This window comes from Gnatocerus cornutus, chromosome 1 (assembly GCF_029298725.1).
Source record: "Gnatocerus cornutus isolate USDA-ARS CGAHR chromosome 1, icGnaCorn1.1, whole genome shotgun sequence".
NCBI lineage: Eukaryota > Metazoa > Arthropoda > Insecta > Coleoptera > Tenebrionidae > Gnatocerus > Gnatocerus cornutus.
Window position 1 is genome coordinate 37322299 of NC_142233.1, and position 15363 is coordinate 37337661.

The 15363-nt window shown below is 32.2% G+C and overlaps 1 protein-coding gene across 2 annotated transcripts; it reads right to left on the minus strand.

Moving 5' to 3' along the window:
- Positions 1–8142: 8142 nt before the first annotated feature.
- Positions 8143–10575, minus strand: spdo (sanpodo). Of its 2 annotated transcripts, XM_088037868.1 has the most exons (3): positions 10472–10575; positions 8571–9824; positions 8143–8516 (listed from the first exon to the last, which is right to left on the minus strand). In XM_088037868.1, the coding sequence occupies exons 2-3, from the start codon at positions 9592–9594 to the stop codon at positions 8284–8286; spliced, it is 1257 nt and encodes a 418-aa protein (XP_087893994.1). In that variant the 5' UTR covers positions 9595–9824; positions 10472–10575; the 3' UTR covers positions 8143–8283. The 2 variants fall into 2 exon arrangements, with proteins under 2 accessions (XP_087893994.1, XP_087894001.1); XM_088037875.1 differs by lacking the exon at positions 10472–10575 and having other exon boundaries at positions 8571–9836.
- Positions 10576–15363: the final 4788 nt, after the last annotated feature.

Below are 15363 nucleotides of genomic sequence, written 5' to 3' on the forward strand. Positions count from 1 at the left end.
AGGTCGAATACAAACATGAACACATCCACTTAAAATTTGAATCAACAAACAATCAACATTTGTAAATCGGCTCTTATGTTAATTGAAATGCACAATTAAACTATTAAAAAGTTCTTTGTATATGTATATTATGAAATTTTTTTAGTAATGCTCCGAAGGACGCATGAAGATTTATTTATTTAATTACAAAAATGTATTTAACAATATGTCCCAATATAATCATTTTTTATTACATTTTCAGCCTAACTTGCAAAATTGCTTTTTGAAACAATATTTGGGTTAACATGTCAGATTTATTTTTGATTTCTAACACCATTTATTTCAATATCGCCCGTTCATTTACAACCTGTTTTACATGCTTACTTATAGCACCTTTTAACGGTTCTATTTACGACTCGATTTTTTTTTAAATATTTCAAGTGTAATACATATTCACACTTTTTTCAATTTTACGGCTAGATAAATTTACTGAAACCGTATAAAAATAACCAGAAACTGTTTGAATTCGCACTAAACCAACGAAAATCTTTGAAACTAACGCTTCTGGCAATTGCAAAAACTCGTCTCGTATTAACCAGAAAATTTTTATTTGACTTTTTCCGAGCAGTTATTCTAAAAATAAGATATTTGATCAACATAATGCCGCTAAACGTAGTAACAGAATCTGAAAATTCATGAATTATTTAGAATATTTCTGATAACTTCTTCCCAAGAGCAAAAAATGGTTGTACCGTTTGGAATTCCTAACTTAAAAGTTATCTAATCGAGAAGACAAATCAATTGGAAAGGTAACTGGTAAATAGAAGATAAAACGTAATTACAGTTGGGCTAAGATGCTTGAAAGACAGTTAATTTTGTTTTGTTTTTATTTTGTAATTGTTACTTCTAGATTGCTTCGCCTACAGTCACATTTGCTATAAATGAACTTGATGGGGACATAAAAACTTCTTCCTCTTGTTATATAACATAACCTTTTGGTTTTTACCCACAATGCTGTTTTTACTTTCTTTATTTAATTGTCGTGTCCAAAAATTAGTCAGACCTTGGATGAATAATAGCACGACACAAGACGGAACAAAACTGCTTCAAGCTGGAAAAACTCCTTGTCAGAGATTGTAGTATTACAACATTAAACTATTCTACATTTTCAGTGAACTGGTAAAGTACATACCTACTGTTGCTGTAAATATGAATCTTCCTTTTAAGTTAACGATGCGTTACTTTCCTGGTTTTCGCTTTTTTCTGCAGTGGTTGCATTGGCATTCATTTGAATAAATTATCACCTAACTTTATAGCTTTTAGTTTTATTAGAATAATTATGTAAATGTGAAAACCAATCCTATTCATAGGTTCATTGTACACATAGGTAATTTCATAACAGGAAGATTTAATTGGTTATTCATCAGTCATCACAAAAGGAAGCTGGAGTAGTTAGATGTTTGCAAAAATATTGATATTTATGTATAGCTGCAATAACGCGATACTCGATAGATTTGAGAGCTACATGAATATTTATGCACATTATTTATGAGTACTTACAACAAACATTTCAAAGCAGGTAAAAACTGACATGAAAATTAATGTTGAAATTTCCGAACATCTGAAACCATTTAAATAGAAGTAAAATTTATTCAGATGAATAACTTATAGGATCAGTTTTTCATTCCATAAATTGGCGTTAAATAGGAAATAAGTAGCATTGTTGATGTGCTATAACTTTGTAAATATGTACATACCAGGTGTTCTGCGGATTGCTGAATGTAGGAAAATATTACATGGAAATTTAAATTTTATTTATTTCTTACTTTCCCGAACCTCCAAATTAATCTCAGTTAATGGTGAATTGTACTTTGAGAGGTTTTTAATTCGGAAGCCTATTTTAAGATTACAGGGTGATTTTTAAAATATGGCAGGCGTTGTAGAATTTTTATATATGAACCGATTTCAAAATTTTAAAAACAAATTAATTTTTTACTAATTTTTTAATTTTAAGTTTTTAATTTACTATAAACGGATGATTTTAGAATTTTTCTAAATGTCTTAGTATCTTTTGGGCGATATTCAACTTTCTTGTTTTAAATTGGCACCCATATTTTTTTTTGTATAATTTGGAAGATATTAATTTTCTTGATTCAGAAATATGTTCTACTTTTACAAAAAAATATTTAAAAAAAAAAAATTATTAAAATTGAAAAAAATAGGCAATAAAAATTAATAAAATCTAAGTGCATGGTGTCAATTGTGCAATGAAAAATCGGGATGGTGTTTCAACAGTATTTTACTTAAAATAGGTAATGTTTTTTTTGATTTGTAATTATTATTTTCTTTTTTTATCAATAATTTCAAAAAAGATTGCCAATCCTTTCTGTTATTTGCTGCTTTTTGACATTACAATAACCATATTGTTTTATCTGACAGCACGCACCTAGATTTTATTAACTTTTATTGCCTAATTTTTTTTATTTTTGATAATTTTTTTAAAAATATTTTTGTAAAAGTAGAACATACTACACATTTCTGAATCAAGAAAATTAATATCTTCCAAATTATAAAAAAATATGGGTGCCAATTTAAAATAAGAAAGTTGAGTTCGCCCAAAAGATACTAAAACATTTAGAAAAATTCTAACTAAATTCATCAGTTTATAGTAAATTAACAACATTAACATTCTACAACGCCTGCCGTTTTTTAAAAATCACCCTGTATAATGTAATTGCGGTATTATTCAAAAGATCGAATCAAAAATATGAAATTGCGAATTTCCCACTCGAAATTTCCAGAATTTTCAAATTGAAGAGCTGTAACAATTATTGACTAAACTAACCTTATTTTTTAAATTTAACTTGTGTGTGGAGAGCACCAAAGGTAAACATGGACCATAAAATGGCTTTGGAAAGGAATATTTGCAGTAAAAAGGTTAGTTTAAACATAAAGCGACGTTACACTGTGACAGATTTTCATTTCAATTTCGAGCGAGAAATTTTACATTTTTAAATCAGCAATTCCATACGTCACGGGTGTGACAAAATGACAACATTTTATTAATTTATTTTTGACCAAGAGCATTTTCAAGCAAAAGTATACTGTCATCAGATAGGTTACAGTGCTCTAAATTATCTAAATAAAATTTGTTAAGTTATGACTGTAGATCATAGAGAAATAAATTAATTTGTAGCGTCACGGGTGTGACGCGTACAAATTAAACTTGTTGTTTTTAATAACATTTTTCTATATTTCTGCGAATCACAAAACTCTGATTCCTCCTCCTTTAGTACACAAATATATGAATTATAGGGGGACATTTCAAGCCTCTTTGCAATTAGAATAATCAATTCAATTGTGCACTGTATATTTTACAAAACTGTCACGGGTGTGACATACATTTGCAACGGGCGTGACAAAGCAAAACTTGTTAAATAAGCGTTGCAAAAAAACGAAAATAATGTAGCAGAAAGACTAATTTTATTAATGCTTGTAACATTTTGAACAAAGTAAGTCATATTTTACACAGACGAAGGCGCCCACAGTCCCCAGTTTCGGTTTCACAAATCGGTCGAGTCTACTTATATCCGCTAGACATACCTACATCCACCCTAAACTAACTTCTTTATTTGGACAAAATATGAGATATTGTTGGATATTTGGTATTGATTGCTTGAATATTTTTACTTAGTTGATTCAGATATTTTGACTTTAAATTCACCAGTATACAAAATATTGATATTATTAATTGATTTTTTGCTTTCAAGAAGAAATCCTTTGCAGAATTGTTGATTGCCTTTCTGTGAACGATACGTTTATTTGTGCCTCCCATACCATCCAGAGTTTCTTTAACATGTGAGCATTTTATTAGGAGTTGTTAAAACCAACTGTGTGTACATGTTTAAGCCTTAAATCATCAAATTTGGAAAGTCCGATCTAACAATTGTCACACCCGTGACATTTATTTTCAGTATTTCTCTAATATATCTTTTAACTTTAATTAGTGCAAAAACTGCATTATCAATTTGTTACTTTGTATACAAATTATCAATTTTTAACTCCACAGATTTCAACCAGTTTTGCCAACTTTTGTTAAAATATTGTCACGGGTGTGACAAATTTTCTTAACAAAGTTTTAATTCAAAAACAAATTATGAAATTACTTTTTTATGTATTCAGTATCTGATGTGTTAAGTAAATAGTTCAAACTGATTTGTCCACTAATTTTAAATTCTTGGAATTTATATTTTGAGTGAAAAAAAAATAAGTGAAGTTAAGCGAAAAGTTTAATTAAAATAGATGAACGAAAGTGTAGTTAAAAGAAGGTGGTTATTTAAAGTATCAAGAAGCAAACAATTCAACCATTGACGGTTTTGGTTAATTTAAGATTTATATATTCGATTTTTAACAAAATTACGTTTCTGCAAGATGTTTTAGTTTTTAATGTGTCAGGTTCAGTTCGTGTGGAACTGCTGAAATTCCATTTTGTTATTAATACCGTAATAACATAGAATTCTAAAAATAGCTTTCAGAATAAGAATTCTTTAGAGTAAATACTAACCAAATTTATTTGAAGGTTTGGCATAGTAGGAAAAAAATAAAATTTATATTTCTATGTTCACCCATATTATTCCAACGTTTATTTTCAGTACCTATTGACTGATTTGGATTTTTTATAATTTATTATCGTCAATTTCAGAGGTCAATATGTGATTTATACATTACCCATTTTTTTATTCATTCTAGGTAATAGTCCATTTCTTACTTATTCTAAATATCATTCATATGAAAGTGGCATTTTCCACACGGTTAAATAACTCCGAAAGTTGATGTTCTCGTACATCCATTTCCGAAAGTAAAAGTCACTGGTGTGATATGAATATATCCGCACAGACCTGTCAAAATTGACAGTTATTTTCAAATACAAATGAAACTCCTGAATTTTTGTCTCAAATATCTAGACGATTCACTGTAAAACATCAAACATAATGATAAAAATGAATTGGTTAGGTCGTTTTTGACAAATCAGTTTTGACAGGTCTGTGCGGATATATTCATATCACACCAGTGACTTTTACTTTCGAAAATGGATGTACAAAAACATGAACTGTCTAAATATGTGGAATACGTCACTTTTTTATGAGGTTGTAGAAAAATGATATTTAGAATAGATAAGAAATGAACTAATGTCAAGGATTATGGTTTCTTCCTGATGACGGAAGGTCGTAGGAAAAATAGTGTACATAACTCGTCGGAAAGTGTCTTTCTTGCACTCGTGTAATATCTGCACTCGGCTGGCGCCTCGTCCATCTACTTTTACACTCGTGCGAAATTGGTCACTTTCCGTACTTGTTATGTTAATATCTATTTCCTACGACCCATATGAAAGTTCCATACAATTAAATTAATTAATCACTAAAATTGTCCTTTGTTCCGATTTAGACCAAGATACAGTATGATCCAATAAATTTTTGATCAGCCCTTTTGTGGAAAACAAAAAAGTTGAAAACGTATGGCGTAGGGAACTTCGCATAATAAATTTGAGTTGTCATTTGGCTGTCATTAGTGTCATTACTGTCATAATTGAAGAGGTGTTCACCGTTGAAAAAGGCTTTTGCTATCGAGTCCTATTTTAGAAATGGTGCCAAAATGTGAATGAAAATGTGGGTGAACACAGTGAATCACCCTAAAAACATTAAGTTGTGTTTTTGAAATTGTGAAAACTCATGTGCTTGTGCAACCACTTTTAACATTTTTTTATTAAATGCACTTGTTTTCTGTTCGCTTATTTGTTATTTATTTGTTTAGAGAAGCAATTGCACGTTGCACTACTGGTGTTTTTTATCCATGCTGTTTTTACACTGTTTTTAGTAACATAACCTCAAACTTCGGCCTCAACATGTTAACGGTTTTCACAAGAGCGCAGACAGGCACCAAAAACTCAAATCTCTTCAATACCAGTTTGAATTATTATCAAATAGTTTACAATCAATAATCAGGTTGACAGCTGCAGCTTGTTTCAACTAGGACCTACGTTTTCCATGTCTTTTGTTTTTCAGAGAAGGGCTGATCAAAAATTTTTTGGATCATACTGTATAAACGCAGCACTAAGGAATGATTTACTGTAATCTCAGGACTATTCAACACACGTTGACAGATACCTAAGCGTCTAATAAGGTAATAAGAGTTTAATGTCATTATACAGGGTGTTTGGTAAGTAAAGCACCAACTTTTACCTAAAGAATTAGAGAGCTTACAGAAAGAGGTCTGAGTGAAAATTTTCTTTCTTTACCTTTACTTGTAAAAGTTATAAGGTTGTAAATTAAAGATATGACTGAAAACATAGTAAATAGTTTGGTTTTGACAAAAACGAGAGTGCCAGACAGTAGGTTACCGGACTGTTTTTTTTTAATTCAAAAAATAAATCTGTCTAGTCTGAAAACATTAAAAATCAGTGTTCTTTTTTTGCGCAATTTATTTTTCCCAAAAAAAAAAGTTTAAAAAATGGATAGTTTTAAACATGCGCCTTGGTGACGTAACAACATCTTAGTCGACGCCTATTGGGTACAGACAATGCCGAGGTCATTGGTGAAAACCAAGAAGTTGAATTTGAATTGAGGTTATGAATGCACAAAATGCGTGTGCAGAACGTGAATTGGTGTAGTTTTTGTATCTTTGTTGCTTTAGTGCTCAATAACCGAATAGCGAAAAATGGACAGATGACATTCTGTGCAGATGACTCCCAGCTGACTTATGAAAACAAAATTTCTGATTGGTTGATGCAAGTGTGCTATAAACCGGAAACCAGTTAGGAATCATAGCGATTACTCTACCTCATTCTCACCAATGCAACATTCCGTTAACGTATGCGTTTTCTCAACTCACATGCATAGAAAAGAGTGACGTAGTCACTGAAGACTTATTTAAACTAACAGCGCGAAGCTGGACTTCAGACGAATATTTAGCTAATAATTCCGACCTTTGAGGAACAAAAAATCTGTTTGGTAATTGATTCATGCGTATACGTAGCTTACAAACATATTAAAATGCATCGTTTTTTCTGGTGTCCGGTAGCCTATTGTCACATTTGACATGATTAGTCAGTGGCGGCACAAATGTACTTCAAACTGAATATTTAATTCGAAAAATAAATCGTATACGAAATTATAAAACCAATCAAATTGTCCTTTGTTCCGATCTAAACCAAGATGTAAACGGCGCAACAAGGAATGATTTGTTCTAATTTCAAGACCATTGCGAAACTGCTCATCAAACAGATACCTGACAGCGTACGCCTATGTCACAGAACTGACATTTTGTTCAACGAAATTACTTGATTTTATAGACTTTCCAAATATCCAAACTGAGACGTGATTGGTTACTTTTACGATGTTTCACTGCTTAGAAGAAGTGCTGCAGATTTTTTTTTTTCGAGATTTCAATTAATACAACCATCTTCATAATATTGCTGTTACAGTTTGGTGCTTTACTTACCAAACACCCTGTATAATATAATATAAAATGTGTTATGTGTCAAGTAACGTTATCAGGTTTTACATTCCTCGTTGCTTTGTAAATATCTTTTATAATTCTGTCCACGATGATCCTGTTTAAATTTAGTATCTTGTTGAAAAATTGAAAAACTTGATTGTGCTAACTTAATCACAAGAACAAATCATTTTTAGCCAAACACTTTATTATTTTTTCATTCTTTGTTGTATTGCTATTAAAACAGCAATTTAAGAAATTATGTTCCTTTTTGCACAAATGAATCATAACAAAACTAATTAGCGCGTCACGCACAAAAACTCGTAAATTAAAAATTGAAGAAGACTATAATAGTCGCGCATGACAGCAATTAAATCATCTTGAATAAAAAAATTGCGCGCACTTCACAGAAATTTGCTGTGCACCAATCACACAATTTAATGGAGATATTAACTTTTATAATTTGAACATTTCATGTTTTTATTCAAAGTAATCTTATGTGTAAATAAACAAAAAAGTATTTACTGTTAAATGAAAGTATTCTAAAAAATCCATTAATCTCAGCTGAAAAAGTTCAATTACTTACTTCGGAATTTGGCACAAAGCTACAAAGCTTGACAATTTGGCTTATTACTAAACGCTCCATTAAATTTAAAATAAAACAAGTTTACATTGTTGTAAGATCGTTTATTTATTTAAAAAACAATAGACAAGAACTCGCAATATTACAATAAATTATATACAGTCTCCAATCATAAATATATGTATTATTATCAATTAATCTACTACAATAAATAAAAATTGGTGAAAGCTCTACACTGTAAATCCAGGAACACTATGTTCAACTCTGTTATCTGGAGGGGGGTATTTACAACAATAACTAGTGATCACCCCAAGTGAAGCCAATACCAGCGATAAAACGGAAATACCGCACACGGCACCGGAAGTCATATCCGCAAGAGGCGTGCCAGGTTTGGGCTGAAGGACAAGAAGCACTAGTAAAGCAGCGCATGTTAAAAGACTAAACACGCTAAGCAGTATGTAACCTGTAAGAAAAACCGTTAAAAAAAGACATAAAACGGTTGGAATTTGGATCGTACCTGAAATGTAATTCCTATTAGGCAACCAGTAACAATTCCTAGTTCTGAAGCCTAAAAGACCCAAGATAAGACACGTGAAGCCTGCAACTATGCCAAAATCGAGAAAATACAGTCGTCCGAGGATGTTGACCATGTAGAAACACAATCCAGCGGTTACTCCCCCGCATAGCATCATCATTACTGCTGCCACTGCTAAAGTAACTTGAGTTTGCTTTGGACCGAGTTCTTTTTTCGCGGAAAAAGTTGTCTCACTGTAGACACTTTGAGGAGTGGAGCAGATTGGCGCTACTATAGCAGTGTGTCTTTTGTCTTGTACCATTTGTCGGGCACCCAAAGCGTAGTTCAATTTTTGTCTGAATTTCGGTTCGACTTTTCGTGGTGTTAAGAAAGGGTCACTCACTGGCAATCTTCTTTGGCATTGAGGGGACATGACTTGAGGTGAATTTTGAGGTCGTGGCGACCTCTTCGGAGTTGATAATAACTCGTGGAGTTTCTGGGTAGCTATGGGATTCCCTGAAGGTCTTCTTGGACTTGACGGTTCACATTGGATATACTCATATCTATTTCTTGTAGGTTTAGGAGGAGATGCCTCTTCTGGAATGTACTCATATCGATGTTGCCTTCCTTGCATCATCTTCTCGTTCTCTGTTGTTTCTATAACCGCATATCTATGCACGGGCGCCGTCTGCAGCGAGTTCTTTCGACAGATAATATAGCGATTGTTCTGTTCCTGCATTGGTATATATTCATACCTCGACTTCTTTTGATATCCATCATTGCTCGGTGACGACACAACCAACACTTTCTTCTCTTTAACAACCCCGGCATCATCCACCAGCATTTCTTCGTAAAACTCTTGCTCGTCGTAGTTGTATTCTTCATGGTATTGTGTTTGTGCTCCTACAGGTGACTGCCGCACGTTCTGCACTATTTGGGAAAGCGGTTTTCCGTTATAAAACTCACTTTGTTGACTAAAGGCGGGATTTGAATAGTAGTTTTTTGGTAAAGTGCGATTTGTTGCCATTTTGCGTTTTATTTTGAAAAGTCAAGTTTTGTAACCGTCATTTGTAGTCGTTTAGAGGGCACGGCCCGGTGATGACTGGTTGCCTGGTGGTTGTTAAAGAGCTAGCAGCGTAACGGCAGCATGGGGGACGTACTTATCAAACAGCTGCATATGTCTCGCGTCATGTGGGGTGAATTCCATGGGCGTGCCGGGTTTTCTGTTGCTCCCTTTTGCACGTGTAGAACATTATGCTAGATTTTTTTAAAACATATTTGTTTACTATCAAATACATGTGTTGCCACTGTCTGCAATGTACAAAATACAAGAACTAAAAAGCAACATTGTAAAATTGATGATTAAGTAATTGATATCAAATGACAAATGCTAACCCCAGTTAGGCCTTAAAAGAAACATATTGTTTTCAGACATTTATAAATATGTACAATTATTTTAATTATTGATTTACTTCAATTCTTTGCAAATTTAAAATTAGCTTTTATGAAAATTTCGGATTTTTTATTATTGATTTATTTTTTGAAATAATTACATACAAGATGTTTATAAATGTTTCTAGCATCAAGGGGGGCTTTGGAATTCCTGTCATGCGCTATTTTGCCGCTTTGTTTTCATAGTGAATATAACTATGTTCACAATTATTTCAAATGTCGCTTACGTCTCCGACTTTTCAGTTACGATTTTGAGTCAAAATTTTAGATTTTCAGGCTTCAAACCACAACTTGAACAGTTTGTTTTCAAAACTAACTTTGTTCAATGATTGAAGTTAACTACAAATGTCAGTTGAAAAATCTAAACCCGCATTAGTAACGAGCGGCAACTTTATTTGACATTTCATAGCCACCCTTGATGCTAGAAACATTTATAAACACCTTGTACTTACCTAATAATATTCTATATGTTTCAGAAATACCTAATTAAACTGGTATGGTCAACACAAATTGAGATGAAGTTTGTTGCAGATACTTTTGAATGTTGCTAACTTTAGACCTTTTATGACAGTTAGTTATAGTATTGGCAACGCTGCGAGCTGTCAACATAACCTACAAATAACATTTTCAGATTACATTTTTGTTTATTAATTGCTAGGATATTTGATATAGTTACGTTTAAAGGCAGATAGCAGAAACGAAAATTTGCGAAAAAAGAAGATACAAGTTTGAGTGCTTCCGCAGTTCAAAAAATCGGTTATTGACAAAGGATTGTGAAAATTTTCCGGAAAATGCGATAGCGACGTTTATTGGAGGGCAACTAGTGCAGATTACGAAGTAGAGAAAGAAACTTATTTCTAATTTGCATACTGCGTTTGCGACAACCAGGCAACGTTGCCACATTGACCTATGTAGGCTGTTGAAGTGTCACTTTCGGATTTCTTTATTATTTTAAGATAAAACTGTAGGGTAAAAATTTATTTTGCAAATGCTGAGTGTCTTTTCAACATCTAGACAATATTATGGGAGATTTTTATAAAAATCCAAAGAAGCGTTAAAATTTTAACGGCAAAAACTAACTTTTTACATGCATTCTTATGACACTTTGACTTCGATTTTCTCGAAAACTGTACGGTAGATCGATTTATAATTTTGGGGAGTTGCTAATGTACCTCTATTCTAAACGTTTGCAAAGTTTTATCAAAATCCTAGGAAAACGGTTACGTCGACCATACTACCTTAAAATAATTCTACATCAAAAGTTCATTTTCAAAAATTCCAATTTGTTGAAGATTATGCTCAAAAAAAAGATTAAAATGAAAATACAAACTTATGTAGCAATAATTGAAGTATTTAATGTATTTATGAATTATTATGTAAATTATGTCACCGTGTTACTGGAGAATCGATACCAAAAGAAAAATATTTCAACCACTACAATAATTTATTTATTTGCATTTCATAAAATCTAGTGGAACGTAAACAACCAAAATTCATTAAGTTCCTCAAATGAAACGCCGGTTACGCCACTGCTGGCACGCTTCGAAACACAAACTCATTACAGGAAAGTTGCGAGGTATCCATTGTTGCTATTTTTGAAGAACATCTGGATGTGTACACTTGTTTGATTAAATTATTTAAATATGATAAGTCGAGGCGATAAATCTTAACACCACTGTGGAGCAGATCTTCAAATATTAGTGTTGTACTTACTATTTAAACATCTACATCCTTCACCGCATAAGTTTTGCATAAAGTATTTTCCTGTTTCCGTTCCTAGTAAAGGTATATGATTTTTAGTATCACCAGATAACTGCTCAGGTCTATTCCCATTCTATTTAATTATGTATTCTCCTCTGAACTCGACGTACCGTTCAGCGGATGTCTTACATATTCTCGAAAGTCATTATGAATGGTAGTTTTATGGTATTTATGGTTAGTATCACCGTTGGAAATTAGAGTAAAGTATCTGAAGATTTGCGAGAATGAAAGATTAAAATCAAAATATTCAAACTTTGTATTCTAATAAAATAATGTTACAGTAGGCATTGTTTTTAATATCAAAATTTCGTTGAATATTCAAATATTCTAGTCGCGCTAATTTGAAAGTGGCTACAGTTTTTTATTACGAATAAAATAGTTATTTGTGTACAAGGCCAAAAAGTGTTTCTTTTTTGGCCGAGCCTTATTTTAATGGCCGAGGCGCTAGCCGAGGCCAGAAAGAAGGCGAGGGCAAAATGGCACTTTTTGGCCGTGTTACACACAAGATTTTTTAGGCGACATCATTAATTTACAAGTTAATTCATTTTTATTTATGATTTATTGATTTAATCAATTGTAACAACTGAATAATTGTAAATATTTATGAATCCTTCAGAAAAGTTCATATTTTTTTTTATTTACATTTGCAGTTTCGGCAAGTGTAGCTTCACAATTTATATGAATTAGGTTTGATGTGCTTTTTGATGTTGTTGCACCAGCACTGCTAGACATGTTCATTTTCAATAATTCAACACGTCTTTGTTGCACTTTACAGCAGTTTGTCGATTTGATTTTACCCAAATAATTATAAAATTGAGGGTAATATCGGTATCTTGATGTAATATGCAAAACTATGGATAGATGGCGCCACCATAGATCGGCCGAAAATGTTTGCGGCCAGAAAAGACTCACTTTTAGGACGCTTTTAAGGCCTAAAAATTTCATTTTCAGTTAAAGTCGCCTTTTGAAAACCGAGAAAAAAAGAATAATTTGTGTGTAGATTTGATAGTAATTTCTAACAGATTTTTTCAATGCTTTTGAAGTATCTGAAGCTATTAGTTATCAGTATCACGTTACGTGGTTTTAGGCACTAATTTCTTTGATTAGAGATTTGGTTTAATGACATATTTTTACCGCAACGCTCCACTTACGGCCCCAAACAAATTAGACTCAATTTAAAGAAATTTCACAGTACGCAAGAGAGATCAATACTAATCACAATTATGAAAGTGATATAAGTAATTGATAGGGTAGTGGATTTTTAGATGAACCGCAATGGTCTCAAATTATTGTGTTTATAGGTTACATGCGGTTTCTTGACCATCAAGAGTTAATTGTGGGTTTCTGCGTAATCTCCCAGTAGTTTTACATTGATTGGAATGATTGCCTTCCATTAGGACTAAAGTTGATATGTTAAACATCATTTAGACGATCATAAAAAATGATTGATTTACATAGGGGATTATCCCCTTTGCCAATAACAGTAATCGCTGGGTTTAGTATCTTTAGTAATCAAACTCTCGAATGAGTCATTGTTATTACCGATTGTAGAGTAGCTTTGGAGCAATGGAGGGTGATATTTTTGGACCCACTTCAGACACACAATTATAATGTGCGTATTATTAAGGGTTTTGATTGCATGAGATTTTAGTCTTTATTTTAGAATTTAATTTGATAATATAGTAAATAGATCACACTCGAGATCACAGTTGGAAGGTCCATTGTAACAAATGCAATGTTTAATTTAGTTACCTAAGTTTGACGTCTTATACGTATCTATTTTATGAACTTTTAATTACGATTACTATTTTTTTAAAAGCACCACATGTATTATGTATTATTTATAGGGGAAACGAGTTTATTGATTTAAAAACACAAGTGGGAGGGTCCAGGGGTGCGATTCTCGAAATCACACTAAAACTTTAGTGCACTAAATTTTTAGTACGAGAAACTCAGTGTGGTATCAAGAATAGTGTATTCTCCATCATCAAACTAAAAAGTGCATTAATATTTGTGCGGTCTAAATATTATCTTGGCAACATCGCAAAAACAGTTTGTCAGGTTGACTGATCTCAAAAAATTAACCTTTCCAGTCAAATGTTCAACAAAAATAAATGCAGCATTAAAGTCTCTCACAAGAAATCATAGCAAAATGAACAAATTTTATAGTTTTTGCTACTTTTTTGATACGATTTTTGACTCGTCAAACCATAATCTCATGAGAATATCTCATCGTGGATCCAAACTTTTAGCGCAGGGTAAAAAGTATAACTTGCGTGTTATTGAGAAGCTAAAGAAATCATCTAAACTTTTTGAATAACTTTTGGTTATGTACAAGACAAGTTTATGTCTATCTTTACACAAAAAAATGCCCAATAACTCTGGAGAAAAGAAAAAACATAAAAATACATCAGGTGTGGCAAAACTTAGCTCAAAATTTAATATAAGGCATAATTAAACACCAACAGACAACAGAACGAAATGATCCAGTCAAACAGAATGTGTTAAATTTTAAAGAAATAGTATTTTTCCAATCAGTGGTGTTGCAGAAGAAAAATATCATGATAACACTAAAACCACCGCAATTTTTGGAGTATGATTTGCATGGTCTTGAAATTAAATGTGTCTTCAGTAAATCGAAAAGTTTTACGGAGTTTTTTATCTTCCACATTTTTAAGGAATTTTCTATATATTGTGTGATTCATTAAATTTCCATTCGCAGTTGGCTTTGAGAAAAAAATTCATGTCGTAACTAACACCATTACAGTAGTTATCGAACAAGAAGTCAACGCACGTCCAAAATACACGGCCTATGGAAATTAATGAATCACACGATATTTTGGTTTCATGTAAATTTGCTACTACTACATCTAAGTTAAGACCTTCGTCCAGATTCTTCTTCTAATTTCATTGCTTTATCAAAAATTTTGCCAATCTAAATAAAATAGCATGCAATTTAATCTACTATCGACCACACTAATAATTTCATACTGAAAGTTCAGTACACTAAATGTTCACAGAACGTCGAGAATACACTTTTTCAATTTTCACACTAAATATGGATATTTAGTGCACTAAATCAAATCAGCACATTTCGCACGAATCGCACCCCAGAGCAAAAAGTGTCCAAGTCCATTATACAAGTTTTAAACATATGCAATTTTGACACTTCCTGTGGCAATTTTAAAATGTGATTAGACACTACTAGAATGTAGGTATCTGTAAACTTGCAGGAGACATTTTCATGAGTAATATACCGACTTCCCTAAAAATGCAACATTTAGAAGGTGAGTCAATTTTGGTGAAATTTATAAAAAAGTTCTATTTGTCCATTATACACAAATGATTAAAATTTGAACAAAAAAGCATAATAAATTTTGAAGATATTTAATAATATGTCGGCCTGCCGCGGTTTCTAATACACTCATTTACTTGACATTTACTAAACTTGAGTTTGTGTGTCAGATGTAAGTGCAAATATGTATAGCCAAAAGAGAAAAAAAGGCATATTTTTACTGGTCGAATTGGATATCGAAGGTATGTAGCGGAAAAATGTTTGTTATACAAGTGTCTCAAAAAGTTC